This window comes from Vombatus ursinus, unplaced genomic scaffold (genome assembly GCF_900497805.2).
Source record: "Vombatus ursinus unplaced genomic scaffold, bare-nosed wombat genome assembly UNPS02014773.1, whole genome shotgun sequence".
NCBI classification, from domain to species: domain Eukaryota; kingdom Metazoa; phylum Chordata; class Mammalia; order Diprotodontia; family Vombatidae; genus Vombatus; species Vombatus ursinus.
The window spans coordinates 11,597,937-11,614,334 of record NW_020954551.1 but is presented as its reverse complement, the minus strand read 5'-3'; the positions used below and the strand labels follow the sequence as shown (position 1 = coordinate 11,614,334).

Below are 16,398 nucleotides of genomic sequence, written 5' to 3'. Positions count from 1 at the left end.
AAATTATTACTCTGAGAAGGGGCCCAGGAACCTTGCAGACTGCCAAAGGGGTCACGGACACCAAAAAGTATCCTTACTTAGCTTTGTACCTACTGCCTAGCAACCTGTAGAAACTGCATTTCCTCATCTGGGAAAAATCATAGAATCAAAGGTTTAGAGTTGGAAGGGAATTTAAAAACCATCTACCCCCAGACCCCTTATTTTATGAATTTACTAGTGAGACAACCAAGGCAAACAATCCCTGCCTTAGAGAGTTTCATAGAGCACTGAGGGGTCAAGTAATTATATATGCTTGTATGTATAGATGATGATGATGATGATGATGATGATGATGATGATGATGATGATGATGGTGAAGGTGGTGAATACCCAATTAAAAAAAAGGATAATTAAATTTAAAAATTTAATTAAAAAATTGGAAAAAAAAAGGATAGGAACAGACCTGTAAATTTCATTCTACTAGGGACTCCTGAATGAGAAAACACTCACCAGTCCAGGTGGGCATTGTCCCTGCAACTTATAATCTTTGAGAGCTGCCACAAGCACTTAACCACTGAGAGGTTAAGTGATTAATTACACGGGGTCTCACAGCAAATATGAGTCAGTAACCTCTATGGATCCCACACATTCTTCCACCTCTATATTATAGCTATATCTAAATGAATCGTCAGGCACATATGAAGGACTTACTATGTGTTAGAAACTAAGTACTAGAGAATTAAAAAAAGCAAAAATGGCCCTGCTTTGCAGGAACTTACATTCTAATGGAATGTGGCATTTGCACAAGTTAACAGGCACGTTAATGTATTTACCCAACATTTGAGCAATTCCCTTGTTTTACCTTCTTTTAAAGGACACATTCATTCACTTTTCTGGCCTTGTAAGGCCACTCAGGTATGTAAAAGAGGTAATTTGCTAAAAGGGTAAATAAAGTAATTATGGACATGCATAGTTGTGCAGAAATAACCTTAATGTTCTCAGAATGGTGATTATCCCCATTCTGCAACGAAGACATAAAACACCAAAGAAGTATAATGTTGAGTATTAAGAAAATTAGAAAATGATTCCTCTGCCTTCCTAATACCCAGTCAGCTAAGTCTGTTTTCGGCTGTCTCATCTCAATGTAGGGTTGTATATTAACGATTAAGATAATAAATTCTTAGCCCATTAATTTTTTTTTCCCAAAAAATTTTTTTTCTCTGCAGGGGATGTAATTGTCAGTGTGAATGATACCTGTGTGCTGGGACACACACATGCTCAAGTTGTAAAAATCTTCCAGTCCATTCCCATTGGTGCCAGCGTGGACCTTGAACTCTGCCGAGGTTATCCATTGCCTTTTGACCCAGATGATCCCAACACGAGCCTGGTGACTTCTGTGGCCATTTTGGATAAAGAACCCATCATCGTGAATGGTCAGGACAACTATGACTCACCAGCCAGCCACAGTAGCAAGACGGGGAAGGTCAATGGCATGAAGGAACCCCGACCTAGCAGTCCTGCTGAGGTGTCTTCAAATGGTTCCCATGGTTACCCCAATGATACTGTCTCTTTGGCCTCTTCTATAGCAACGCAACCAGAACTCATAACTGTTCATATAGTCAAAGGACCAATGGGTTTTGGCTTTACTATAGCGGACAGTCCAGGTGGAGGAGGCCAAAGGGTCAAACAGATTGTGGACAGTCCAAGGTGCCGAGGCCTAAAGGAAGGTGATCTCATAGTTGAAGTGAATAAGAAGATTGTGCAGAACCTCTCTCACAATCAAGTTGTGGATATGTTGATTGAATGTCCAAAAGGGAGCGAGGTGACATTGTTGGTGCAACGAGGAGGTACGTTCAGTGGAGTCATATTTTTGGTTCTGTTTTGTTTTTTCTTCCCTTGATGAACTTAATTCATTGCCACTAGGCTATTTGGGGCTCTCTCACATTTCATCATTTAGGTGAAGAGACATGGTTAATTAGTTTTTGTTGTTTTTTTTTTTCTTAAGACTAGAGAATCCTTTCAGAATTTCTTCTGAGTGTTCTGAATCCTGAATCTAAGTCAGGCTGTGTGTATATGTCTATGAATCTTTAAGGTATTGTGTTTTATTTTTCTTAAGCTACTCTAGTTCTCTTAAGAAATGTGCTTCTTTCCCTCTTAACTGTACACCCATATACAAACATCCTCCACCTGCAAAAATGCATTTGAATAGGGGAGGTAGTGTGGGGCAGTGGAAAGATCCCCTATGTTTGATGACTCCAGAGTCAGAGGACTTGGAGTCAAATCCACCTCTAGTACTTACTACCTGTGTGACCTTGGGCAAGCCACTCAATCTCTATCAGCCTCAGTTTCCTCAGCTGTAAAATCACTTGGTTAGACTAGATGATGTTTGAGGCCCCTTCAGTATCTGTAATCCTATGATCCCATGAAATGATTGAGGCATTCTCTTTGGTTTCTCAAGAAGGTAAAAAGCAACCTAAGCGAGTTTTTGAGTCTTTAAAATGTAAAGTATCCCTTTATAAATCCATAAGCCGTAGGGAATTCTTACCAAAATGGTAGTGCCTCAGAATGCAGTATGGCTGGGATAGCCACTTGGGACCATCCACAAATGGTGTCCTTTCAGCGTAGGCCTGGGAGCAGCTATTCCAACATCTCCGCCATGACTGGCTTTAACACATGATGCAGCCAGGTGCAGAAAGAGGAAGTTAACGAGATTTTCATTCCTTCCAGTTGTTCCGCGGCAATAAATGGGCTCACCTGCATTTATGGCATTTGAGGGTTCACATCTTTGCATATCTTGAGGTTGAAATGATTGGAACTATGCAAGAAATCTAGACTCCAGAACAAGCTGTCAGTGTGAATATAAAGTACTCTTTCAACCCTGACTGTTCCAATAGGAAGTCCTCAGAAGGAAATTTCTTCTTAACATTGTCATTTCTATAAATAAAAGTATAAGGAATCATTCTCACATCTTGTTCATCCTTTAAAAACCACATAAGCATCATAGAGATGGTACGTGAGCATCAAGACGTTGGCCCGAGACCCATCTGTGGTAGGTCTAGGAAATAAACCCAGGCTCTTGGACTTGCAGTCCAGTGCCGTGCCCTACTTAACTCTGAATGACACTGCCTGTTCCTTATTTGCCCACTTATCCAATTGGTAACTTGGAAACTTTCAAAAGGCTCTGGGCACACGAAGGCCGTCTGTGACTCTGTCTTGGCTCTTTTTGCCAATGCATTCATTTCACAGAATAAACCCACTGTCCTACCTCACACATTTGCTCTTTTCCTTTTTGTTAAGGTTCTGATGAGCTTTTACAATTAGTTTAATTAGTATGGAACAAAAGATACCTAACTATGCCCACCAACGCACAAAAAATTCTAAAAGCAATACTTCCCTGCATTTCCCAACTTTAGCAAATGGAGCAGGTGATAGAGGATGGATACCGTTTGGTTTGGACAGTGTTTACATCATAGATTTCATAGAAGAGAACTAACAGATGCCCATTTTCTAGAAGAGGAACCCAAGTCCAGAGAGGTAAAGTCATCTACCCAAGATGACATAACTGCTCATGGCCAAGCAGAGAGAGACTAAGAACACATGATCTTAGAATTTTGAGATCTGATCTTATACTAGTTTCCAGTCCAACCTGTTCATCTTACAGATGGGGAAACTGAAATCCAGATAGGTCCCCTAACTGATCCTTTGACTCCTAATTCGGTGCTTTTTTCTATCCTACCACACCCATGTCTCCCAGTTTAGTTTCCCAGTTTAATTCTTTGTCAGTCTTCAAACTTTTTTTAAGTTACCATTAGTACCATGTGATTGCATGACAGTAAATTAAAGTGGAAATTTCTAGAATGTTGAAGCATTGGTTGACACAGTGTTTACCCCAGAAACTAATTTAAAATAACTCCAACATTAACAGTCTTGACAATGTACCATATGCCTTATGTTTGATTTATGCATGGAGTAGAAAGTTTGCAAATCTAAAGTTGGCAGAGTAGCACCAGATACTATTAATCTTTCTGGAAAAGAGTATAAATATGTGTGCTTTGGCCACTCGTTAGTTATTTGTATCATAGCTGACATTTAATTATCCCTCTTATGTTGCACGGGTATAATGAGAAAGTCTGATCAAGGAGGAAAGACAGCTAGTTTCAACAAGAACGTCTATGGTCAGTTGACTTCCTCTATCTAATGAGCTCCATTTCTGTCATCATGCCAAGTATGTAGATTGATAAACTCATTAAATCCAGATTGCCCAGGAGTTCTCAGGTATTGGAAGTTTCAAAGCCCACAATGTCGGTTATTCCTAAGATCTTTCCCAGCCCAGTCTGTTTAATGCCTGGTGCAGACAGATCAGAAAAGAGAATGGGAACCAGACTTTGATTTCTCCTGATGGTTATCCTAGCCTAGCTAATGTTTCTGGCTCTAATTTGGGGTTTGCTTTTGTCAGGGTTCGATCCATTTTGAGTTGAACACATTGGGTTGCTTTAAGTTTTCATCCCCAAATGAGCCCAGAGCTGAAATGTAACTTGGCAGATTTCAGAGGACAGAACAGTTTAGTAGGTTAGTCTTGGAAACGCAGTGGTTACTGCTCCTCCGCCTGCCAAGGGAAGGTAGGAAATATGGCTGTGATCTTTTATACCCCTTCAGTACTGAGAAGAGAGCCCCATTTCAGTTGTTACCTGCTAGTTGATCAATGACATTTCCAGAAAAGGGCTGCAGATAGTGAGAGCTTATCTAGAAACTGAAAGCCAAAGAGAAATGTCCTTGTTTCCATAATGTCTGGGGATCATGTCTTTAACCCCCTCATTCACACCCTCATTTTTTTTAGGAACATTTCTTCTGCCAGCAATATCTTATGGGAATTTTAGGAACCAATCCTCACCCCACCTTTTGGCCATCACCAGTTTTTCTGCTTGCATCCAGCAGTTTGCATCTCTTTGTCTGCCTCTCAGCTTCTCTCCCTCTCTCTCTGTTTCTCTCTCTCTGTTTCTCTCTGTCTCTCTCTTTCTCTCTCTGTCTGTCTTGTCTCTCTCATCTATTTCCCTGGCTGTGCCTCTGTTCTTTACATCTCTCCTCTTCTTGTCCTTTCCTCCTCCTCCCTCTGCTGTCCAGTGAGGAGACTGCGAGCCCTTCCTGCCAGCTGGCCCCTGAGCATCCTTGATCTGTGCAGCTTCTGCCTTTAAGGGCAGGCTGGTACCACAATGACAGGTGTCCAGACTGTGATGTCAGAGGTCAATCACTGGTTGAGCTGGCAACAGGTGGGGGATGGGGGGTGGGGGGTGGAGAGAGAGATGGCCTGTGCCACAGAGCATCTCTCTCTCTCTCTCTCTCTTTCTCTCTTTCTTTTTCTCTTCCTCTCTCTCTCTCTGACACGTTTAGAATGTTGGAATTCAATAGACGTTTAATAAGCATCTCTGCTTCTGAGTGCTGGCAACACAAAGATGAATATGATGCTGTCCCTACTCCAAAGAATAACTAATCTAATAAAACAAAGATAACTCCACTCACCTCCAACAACTTAAACTTTACAAATCACTTTTCTCACAATAAGGCTGTTTGGAATAAAAGAAAGAATGTTGGATTTGGAAATAAAAGACCTGAGTTCAAATCTTGGCACTTAATGCTTAGATGTAAATTTGGGTAAGTCATATACTTTCCTTGGGCCTCAGTTTCCCTATCTGTAAAATAAGGGGGTTGGAATGCATGACCACTAAGATTTCTTCTAGTTCCAAATCTGTAATCCCAGTGAGGTAAGTAGCAAAAGTATCCTCAGTTTCCACATAGAAAAACCAAGGCAGAGACAAGTCTCCATTCCCTTTTCTGTGTTCATGCCTGCCAGAACCAAGATTCAGAGTGAAGTCTTCTATTTACTTCTGTAGTTTCCCATTACACCCTGCTGGCTCTCTGATGAGCTTCCTCTCTCTTGGTTAGGATACTTTTCACTCCTCTAATTCCAGCCCCTTGATAGACTCTTAACAATTTTTAAAATATGAAACTTAACAACTAGTCAGAATATAGTCTATATATATATATACAGAATAGTCAGTATATAGCTCTTAATAATAAGAGCTGACTTTTCCACTCGAAAGTTTGCATCTGTTGTCTTACTTGAGGCTCACCACAGCCCCATGTGGTAGGGACTGGAGGTATCATTATTCCCATTTACAGGTGAGGAAACTGAGGCTCAGAGAGGGCAAATGTGACATGTTTATGGTCCTGCAACTGTTAAGTGTCAGAGTCTGAATTTGAACGCAAGTCTTCCTGATTTCACATCTAGCACTTTAACCACTGCATCATGATGCCTCCCTAATTGTGTATTAAGTGGCAAATGGATGATCTGCTTTTGAGAAAGGAAGCTATTTGAAACCGCTATGGGAATCAGTGGTCTAGACCCAAATCTATCCCCTGGTGACCATGTGGCATCAAGTAAGTAAGAGGTGGCTCTGTGGACATCACTTTCCTCAGGGGTAAAATAACAGAATTGGAGTGGATGACTTTGAAGGTCCCCTCGTGCTCTGTCAGTTGATAAAGACTACCTTTTAAGAGGAAGAAGCTGGCAAAGAAAACACTCCATCTCCCTTCCAGATTCCTCTGAGGTGTTGTTTTACCAACTAGAATATATGCCCCGTTGAAGGTAGAGACTGTCTTGTACTTCTATCTGCAGAGCTTAAACACTGACCCTGGCACATAGTGAGTCCTTAATAAATACTTGTTCCCTCAGACTGTATGTCCATCCATCTATATCTATATCAATATCGATATTGATATCCATCCATATCTATAATCCATATATATACATACACACACATATATACTATATGTATATAGTATATATATATATATGTATGCACACACACACTCATCCATCTATATATACATTCATCCTCCTACATATATGTGTGTGTATGTACACGCATATTCATCCTCTATATATCCATCTATCCATACATACATACATCTCTATATCCATCCACTCATCTACCTATATATCCATCTATCCTTGAACATTCAATCTTAGTATTCATTTAGTGTCAACTATGTACAAAATAATTTTATATCATAAATGTAATCACTCTCAACAAAAAGCAAAATCCAAATATTTCAATATTCTAATTGGAGTAAATAGGATAAAATGAGATAAAAGGATAAGAAAAAAATAGTTAAAAATAAAAATAATAAAAGCATCTTGCAGAAGCAAACAGAAGGGACAGAGAAGCAAATAAAATGCTATTGGTATAATTTTATAAAGGTTATTATATACATTCTTTCCCGTGATAAACTGTAAGTGGTTCATAATTTTAGGTATGACATTATTTTATCCTATTTAATCTAATTAGAATATTGGATTATTTGGATGTTTGCCTTTGGCTGATGACAATTAAAGTTATCATTTAAAATCATTTTGTAGATAGTAAGCACAATGTGAATGTTGACTAGGATTCAATGTTGTTGAGTAAAGTTGTTTTGAACAGGTCACAGCTTTTTCATACTTGCCAGCCTAGGACCCTTCCTTGGAGGATCTCTTAGAGGGAAAGAACTTTTAGTGTAGACGTTAATTTTGAGGACAGATCCTGGGTCTCTTTTGCATCTTGATGAATGACAGGATATGATGTGTATTCATTTTTTTTTCTGGTTCCTGCACCCAATAGACAACATCTTGAGTGAGTTTGTAGCTATATGAGGTGTGGCTATCATTTAGTGGGATTGATTGAACAAAGTACAACAAAAGATTTGTCACAACTAAACTTTAAATTTCATTCATTGTGTAGAAAAGAATAACAAAGAAGATGAAAGATTAAAAATTGGCAATGGGTGTGTGTTTCTCAATGAATCATCAATTTGCTTTTGACCTCGAACTGAACATTCAGTAGCACAGGGGCCATAGTAGATGTCTCTTGCTATACATGGATGAAACTTTCCTAGCTTTTAACTTATTAAGGTTTGTTATCAAATCTGAAATTGCAGTGAGTTGGGACAAGTCATCCAGTTTCTTTGAAAACTTGTAGCTAAGAGTTAGATGGAGTCATTTGCTGTCAGGAAAACTCTTCATCGTAGTAACTCTTTAGGAGTGCCTTTCCTGTGTGACAATGAGTCTAATGCCTAAACAGATGAATAAGGGCTGGGGGTACATAGAACAAATTGGTGTTTCTTCAGTCACCATCAAAAGTACTGAAGATGCTTAGTTCATTAAGTCCTAATCGATCCAAACAGAAAAAGCAATATCTAATCTCACATCATTAGCATTATCTCTCCTTTGTAGTTTTTCCTCCCTAATGAAGCAAAACCATCATAATTAGACTGCAGTGAGTTATTTGCCAAAGAGTTCAATTCCAGTGAAGAAGCTTCTCACTTCAGAACACCCCTTAGTTTCGCTCTGGAGATGCTGACACTGTAGGTTTAGCAGCCAGAGCATCCCAGACATTGCAAAGTAGATGCAAAGTCTGACAAAAGGCCCTCACGGTTATTTTCAGAATCAGCTCACCATATAATAATAATGATAGTTAACATTTACATGGGGATTTAAGGTTTGCAGAGCATTTTTTATTTATCTCACCTTTTTTGCAACATCTCTCAAAAATGCTCCCTCCTCTGTGACACTGCCACCACTTTGGTGCAGACCCTCATCACCTCACCCGTGGATTATTGTAATAGCTGCTGGTGGGATGGACTCCCTCAAGTCTGTCCCCACTCCAATCCAGCATTCATCAGCCACAAAAGTAATTTTCCTAAAGCACAGGTCCCCTAAAGCATCACTTCCTTACTCAATAAACTCCAATGGGTCCCTATTGCAAATACAAAATGCTCTGTTTGGCATTCAAAGCCCTTCATCACCTAGCCCTCTCATTCCTTCCAGCCTGACACGTGCTCTTCAGTCCAATTTCAGGGCTTTGATTTCTCAGGTCGTGGGATGGCGCCATGGTGCACTGAGTGCCGGCCCTGGAGTCAGGAAGCTTAATCTTCCTAAGTTCAGATCTGGTCACAGATACTTCTTAGCTGTGTGACCTTGAGCAAGTCACTTAATCCTGTTGGCTTTCATTTCATCTTTAAAATGAGCTGCAGAAGGAAATGACAAACCACTGCAGTATCTCTGCCAAGAAAACCCAAATGGGGTCACAAAGAGTCGGACATCACTGAAATGATCTGAAATGACTCAACGACAATAGTAAAACCCAATCCTGTTAGCCCCATAGAAGAAACTTTCTAGGGTAGCAAGATCTCATATTGTTCTTTTTTTTTTTTTTTTTTTTGACTCAACAGATTTCCCTTTCCTGTTCAGTAACAATGTTGGATGTATGCTCTGACCCTTAGACCTTTAGAATTGTAAGGTAATCTTGCCCAGCCTTTTCCTAAAATATGAACCCCTTCTACCAAATCTCAATATGTAGTGATCCAGCCTGGTTTTGAAGATTGCTAGTAACAGGGAACTTACTACCTCCTAAAGAAGCCCATTACATGTATAAGGAATCTTAATTTTTAGGAAGTTCTTCCTTATATTGATAAAAACAAAAAAAAAAAGCCTACTTCCCATAATGTCAGAGGATTGTAGATCTAGGGCTCGAATGTATTTCAGAGATTATATCTAGTCTCATTGTAAAGATAAGGAAAAAGAGGCCTATGAAGGTTAAATCTAGAGTCTTACTTGTTGGAAAGTATCAGAGGTGAGGTTTGAACCCGAAGGGTGAATGTAAATTCTTCTGAGCTTAAACAACATGTTCCTAGATAAGTGAATGCAGGATGTGTAGGAAATAAATATACAGTGACTGGAGCAATGGTAATAACTGGGAGAATCAGAAAAGGTCTCTCTGAGGAGGTAGCCCTTGAGCTGAGCCATCCAGAGGGTTTGGGAATGCCAGGAGGCAAAGATGAGGAGATCAAAGGCTGCATATGGATTAGGAGATCGAATGCTATGGAGGCCACTTTAACTGGAGTGTGGAGTTGGGGGGGGGGGCAAGTTCTTACTCTCACTAGCCTGGAAAGAGAGGCTTGATCTAGACTGGGACGGGCTTCAAATACTAAACAGAGGAGTTGACATATTACCTTGGGAGGCAATGAGGAGCCAGTTGGAATGTCATGAGCCAGGGACTGACATGGTCAAATCTATACTTTAAGGATATCCATGTGGCGGCTGGGTAGAGGATAGCTTAAAGAAGAAAGAGCCTAAATGAATGCTCCTTGATTGATGGATGGATTGGATGGAGGGAGACCAATTAGGAGTATTTCAGGAGTGCAGGTGAGAGATAATGAGGGTCCATACAGGCAAGGAGATTGTTGTGCTGTGAGTGAAGAGAAGGGGATGGCTGTGAGGAATGGCGAGGAGGTAGAATCAGTGGGACGTGACAATTCCTAGTTCTGTTTTTTGGATCCAAAGAGAGTGAATCAAATCCCTCTTGCACACAGTAACCTTTCAGTTCCTTGAAGACAGCTCTCATGTCCCTGTAAGTCTTCACAACTATAGGATAAATACTGAAATACCTTGGGTTGCTTTAACCGAGCTCTGGATGGCATGATTTTGAAGCCCCTCATATCCTCATCTCCCACTTCTATATGCAACCTTGCCAGTAATGACACTCATGGAGTAAACATCACCCACAGACTCTTGGCAATGTCTATTCCATTCTTTGGATGGATGGATGGATGGATGGATGGAGAGATAGATAGACAGATACATACATACATACATACTATATATATATATACATATATATAATCATAATAATAGCTACCATTTATATAGCACTTACTTACTATGTGACAGACATTGTGCTAAGTCCTTCACAATTATTTTTTTGTTTGATCCTCATAACATCCCTAGGATATAGGTGCTATTATTATCCCCATTTTACAGTTGAGGAAACTGAGGCTTAAGTGACTTGTTGGGTCACACAGCTAGTAAGTGTCTGAGGCTTTATTTGAAATTAGGTCTTCCTGACTCCAAGCCTGTACCATTTATATATACATGTATGTATGTATGCCTACAGAAACATGCATATATTGTATATGCATATATGCATATGTATACGTGTCTGTATATATACACCTAAATATATAATATGTATGTGTGGCTATATATGCATATAAGTGAATACAAATACATATAGTATAAGTGTAAATATTGCACATTCACACTCACACTAATTTCCTAACACCCCTTCTAAAATGTAGTGCCCAGAACCGTGGAGCTCTAGACGTAGTCTGATCAGGGGACTACCGTAGGACGGCTGCTTCCCTCCTCCTGGTCCTCATCCTTCCGTTATTGTCGTCCTTTAAAGGTAACACACCTTGGGGCACAGAGAGCAAGGCTTGGTGTCAGGAAATTAGAAGTTCCAACCCCACTTTACCCGTTACCGTCTTTGGAAAGTGGCTCAACCCTTAGGGGATTTGTGGAGGTGCAGAGAGGTCAACACGGTGCTCTTTCCTTGTTAATTCCCCACTTTCAGTGTATAATATATGTACGTATTGCATCTCTAACTCCATCTCAGTTTCCACCTTGAACTCTCTCTCTGTCCGTATCTGTACACATGCATACATACATGTGTGCACTGTGTGTATATTGTACACACGTGTTTGTATACAGGTATACACAGTATGCTTATATGCAAACAATATCGTACATATTACATAGATAGTATGTCAGAGATCTGCAGTATATTGTTGCAGGAGCTCCCATTTTGGGAACACCTTCCATAGACACAAATTTCATCTCATCTATCTCTGTCTCCATCTCAAACTCTTTCTAGCCACACCTATGTCTATACACATGCATACATATATACAGTATATATATATATATGTATATATTGTACAGACATATGCTTATATACAAACCTATCTATACAGTATGCTTATATACAAACAATATGTGTACATATTGCATATTGAGATGAAATGCAAATGACTTTATTTCCCATTTAAGCTTGATAGATAGTTTTTGAGACTGGGTCTCCCTCTCTTGCCCAAGACTGGCTGAAGTACAGTGGCCCCCTGTAGACCTGGCCACTCACAGGCCTGACCACTCATTAGCACGGAAGCTTTAACCAACTCTGCTTTTCTGACCCGGGTGGTTCACCTCTCCTCTCTCAGTGGCTCACCATATTGGTGCCAGACTTAATGCAGACAACTGATTGATTTTTAGCCTTATGGCAGCTCAGAACACCCAAAACTCAGGCAATCTACCCTCCTTGCCCTCCCCAACATCCTAGACTAAAGGTGAGGATCCCCATGGCCTGCTACAGCTTATTTTTTTATTGAGCCTGAGGGTCAGTGAGATTAAACAATGTGACCATTGCCCAACAACCAGTAAGTTTCAGAGCTTTGCTGGCTTCCTGATGCACAGTCCATCACTCTGCCTATTATCCGATGTTGCCATCCTCAGTCCATGCAGGCACTGGCAGCAGCAGTCTGAAGAGATTTCTCAGACTCCAATGAGTTTGCTCAGATGCCTATTGAGTTTTTTAGACAATTATTTCTGATTTTTTTTTTTAAAGTTGGCTACATTGCCTCTCTGCTTTACATCTGGCTTGATTAGTCTCATTTATTCCGGAAGAACAACAGGAAACAGCTGAAGGATCACAGCATTTGATCTCTATAATGAGAAACTTGTTGAATTCCATCCTTCCATTTAGTGTTTATTGGGCACTTACATATTTCATGGCTAGCCATGAATTTCTCTGCAGTTTCTTTATCTCGCTATACACGGGAGTCTTAAATGTACTCCTTTAGGACAGCCTATCATTTTACATCATGTTCCCCATTAAAAGGTTCTGTTAAACTGCCTCATTGTCCTTGGCTTTCTCTGCATCTGCGCATCATAAATGGACCCAGCATTTAAAAGTGAAGCCTAAATTGAGATTCGGTCCGAGTGAGGAGAAGCGAAACTGATTCGCATGGCTGCCTCGGATCAGCTAACAGACAAGACAGAATCAGACCCGAAATTAAATAGTGGAGCAAAATGTTTTTCTGTAGCTGCCCACAGTAATAGCCATCCCTAGGCAGAACTTCATTAAAAAGCTGCAAAAAGCCGGAAAAAAGAGTTTTCTTTCATCTTTAAGCCCTGTAATCATTTAGGCCAGAATAGATATTATATCCACCAGAGGAATTACAAGAAACTTAATATCTGCATGGGAGGGAAAATGTTACTCAAAGCTCTGTATTTTTGCCTTTCACTTTGGAAGAACCTGACTCCTGTGTAAATGATTCCTTCTCAGAGCACCCTGGAGATCTGAGGATCTGTCTTTCTTGATCACTTTATATAAAACAATAGATTCCTTGGCTGAACTATCTCATTGTGAATTGTGTGCCATGTTTCAGGGAGCTCCATGAATTTCCTCAACACATGAGATCAGAACTAAAGTTATTGCCTGACAAGAGGGTGATTGTTGTGATTTGGGGGCATTGCTGCTGCTGCTGTTGTTACTAAAGTGATTTCATGGGTATAGAGAACTCTCATGTGAGGAAAGTCCCTCTGCTAATGCAGGTTGGTACCTTGTCTGCAGCTTGTAGACTCCCAGAGTACAAGGGGTTCTCTGACTTACCCAGAGTCATATAGCCAGTGGGTGCAAAGGGGAGAGACTTGAATCTGGGCCTTGTCTTTGAAGCTGGATTTCTGTCCATTATGCTTGGTTGCTTCTCATGCCTGGCACTGGGTAAGGACTGAATCTGTGATTTCACCAGGGAGAGGAAACGCTCTTTACCAGTGCTGGACAGCTCCTTCCCTGAAATCTGTGGTCTTAGTTGCCTTGGGCACTGAAAGGTTTAAGTTCCTTGCCTAAAATTATACAGCCAGTAGATGTAAAAGGCAAAACTGGCACCCAGGCCCTCTCCCTCCAAGGTCAAGATCTGTCTACAACTCTATGTTGCCTCATGCATATATGCAGTCATATGAGGATAGGGACTAGACCCGTAATTTTATTGGCATTGGGAACTCCCAGGTGAGGATATTCCCTCTACCAAACCAGGTGAGCACCTGTCTTGAAACCTATAGTCTAAGAGGCTTGCTGGAGCACTGAGCTTTAAAATTTAAGCCAGGTGAGAATCATTCTGATTAAATAAGTGCAATTTATACGGCCCACCTGACAGAGAAGGTGGAGTGACCAAAAGATAGGAAAAATCAGACCTGAAATCAAATAGCAGATTTTGAAGCAATAACCATCCCTGGGTGGGCAGGGCTTCATTAGAGAACTGGAAAAAGCCACAAACACACAGCCTGGATGTGGCTGGGATGGGACTTGAACGGGGGTCTTCCTGTCTTGGCTGTCACCTCTCTATCCACTGACTGGAATCAATATAAGACACTTTGAAGTTTTCAAAGCACTTAAAATGCATTCTCTTACTTGAGCCTCACCACAAGGGAAGGAAGTACTACAGTTATCATTACCATTTCACAGATAAGGAAAGGGAGACTCAGGTAAAATGACTTGCTTGCGGTCCCACAATTAGTAAATCTTGGGAGCAGGATTGAACCTAGGTCTTCATGACTCTAGGTCCAATACTCTGCCTCCTTTAACTGCCCTGTTGCCGTAAGATTAATTAGAATGGCTACTGAAGAATGCATGGAAAGTTCCCTTCCCGCTCTTCCTTTAAATAACTGTGTGCCAGCCTATGCCAAAGGGCAGAAATGTAGAGTCTATCTTGGATTAAACCCCATTAAAAAATCACTTAAGTGATTTATAGATCGCAATAGAAGACCATCCAAAAATCCATTTCTTTAGGATTTTGTTGCCAGTTTTGTTTTGGCTGGTAATGCCCAATACTAGACTGAATTGCTGTTTTTTCAAAATGATAAAGTAGCCTTAATAAATGTGTTGTTTGGGCTAGCAAATCTCTTCCCCAGGATGCATTTTTTGACTGTGCCTGTAAGGTTGGGGTGCGTGTTTTTCCTTTTCTAAACATGGGTGGTCCTGGAGCCTGGGCAGGCCTGCTGGCCAGTGCAGCCTGTGATTATGAAGGGAAGGAACAGCAGAGGGCACAGCTGAACCTTGTTCTGGGCGTCCCTCGCCAAAGGCAGCTGGAGCTCAAACTGAATTAAGCAGCTCCTTGGAAAATCCAGGAGCCGACTGAGGATCGGGAGGTGTTCGACAACAGGAGTAAAGATAAAAGGAATCATTCACTGGATTCTTCTCCTTTCCTGGGTCAAACCCTCTGTGGAAGGGTTTCATTACCCTGGAGTGGGGAGCAGGAAACTCAGCATTATGCTCTCTCCCTACTCCACCCCACGCTGCACTTTGGTTGCTAAGGAAAGGCTGTAAGGGCTCCAGATAACCCCGATGGCTCTCATAATCAGTCAGTGAACATTTACTTAGCACCTACTGAGTGCCTGGCACTGGGGAATACAAAGGCAAAATGAAGCAGGAATTGACAGTTCTGCCTAAAACAACAGAACATAGTTTCAAGGTGTACACAAAATAGATATATGGTAATTTGGGGAGAAAGAAACTGAGGGCATCAGGATAGACTTCATGGAGAACATAGGTGCCTGACTGGGATCCATAAACTTTTCCAAATATTTTGATAACTGTATTTCAATATAATTGATTTCCTTTTCAATCCAATGTATTTGATTTTACGTATTTAAAAGTCTAAGAAGGGGTCCATAGGGGCTTCTAAATGGGTACATAAAACACAAAACAGGTGGAGAACCAGTGTTGGAGAAGGTGGTATTTCTTTAAGGAAACGAGGGATTCCAAGAGTCGAGGGGTGAAGAGGGGGGACATTCTGGGCGTGCAAAAGGCAGGATAGGAAAGATGAAAGATTGAGGTCTGTGTGTGTGAGGAGTTGTAAAGCCAACCTGGCTGCACTGCAGAGCCCACGAAGAGAAGTCATGTATAATAAAATTGGAAAGGTAGGTTGGGGTCAGGTTGTGTCAGGCAATTAAATGCCACACCCCACCAAAAATAAAGGATTTTATATCTGATTCTAGAAGTAATGTAAAGCCACTAGAGCTTGTAATAAATTCTAAAGCCATCAGTCTGAAAGAAAAAATTCCTGGCATATGCCTTAATGTACCTTTTCTGTAGCAGTTCCCCTTCTGTGATTTAGCAGGTAAACCCTGGGGAGTTGCCTGATTCACAAACAGGTAAGTGATTTGCTCAGAATCCTAGGATCATAAAAATGGAGCCAAAGGGCATGGAGCTCAAAGGGGCCTTCTAAATCCTTAAGGCCAACCTCCTCGGTTTGCAGATGAGGAAACTGAGACCCAGAGAGATTGCCCAAAGTCACACAGCTAGTAAGTTTTAGAGATAGGATTTGGACCCAAAGCTGCTGGACTCCCATCATCATCATCATCATCATCATCACACTCCAATAAAGGGCCCATCATTCCTTTCCGGGTTACCAAGGATATTCTTTCCTTGAGCTATTTTGAGCTCTTGTTACGTAATTCCCACCATATATTATAATGCAATTGGAACTCAA

At 40.9% G+C, this 16,398-nt stretch overlaps 1 protein-coding gene across 12 annotated transcripts in view; it reads left to right on the top strand.

Annotated features, from left to right (window-relative positions):
* Positions 1-16,398, top strand: part of MAGI1 (membrane associated guanylate kinase, WW and PDZ domain containing 1) — a 673,862-nt gene that overhangs the window by 588,364 nt on the left and 69,100 nt on the right. For all 12 annotated transcript variants that reach the window (XM_027863725.1, XM_027863727.1, XM_027863720.1 and 9 more), the window contains one exon: positions 1,206-1,826. In XM_027863725.1, the coding sequence (XP_027719526.1) occupies positions 1,206-1,826 (621 nt within the window). The remainder of the gene's footprint in view (positions 1-1,205; positions 1,827-16,398) is intronic.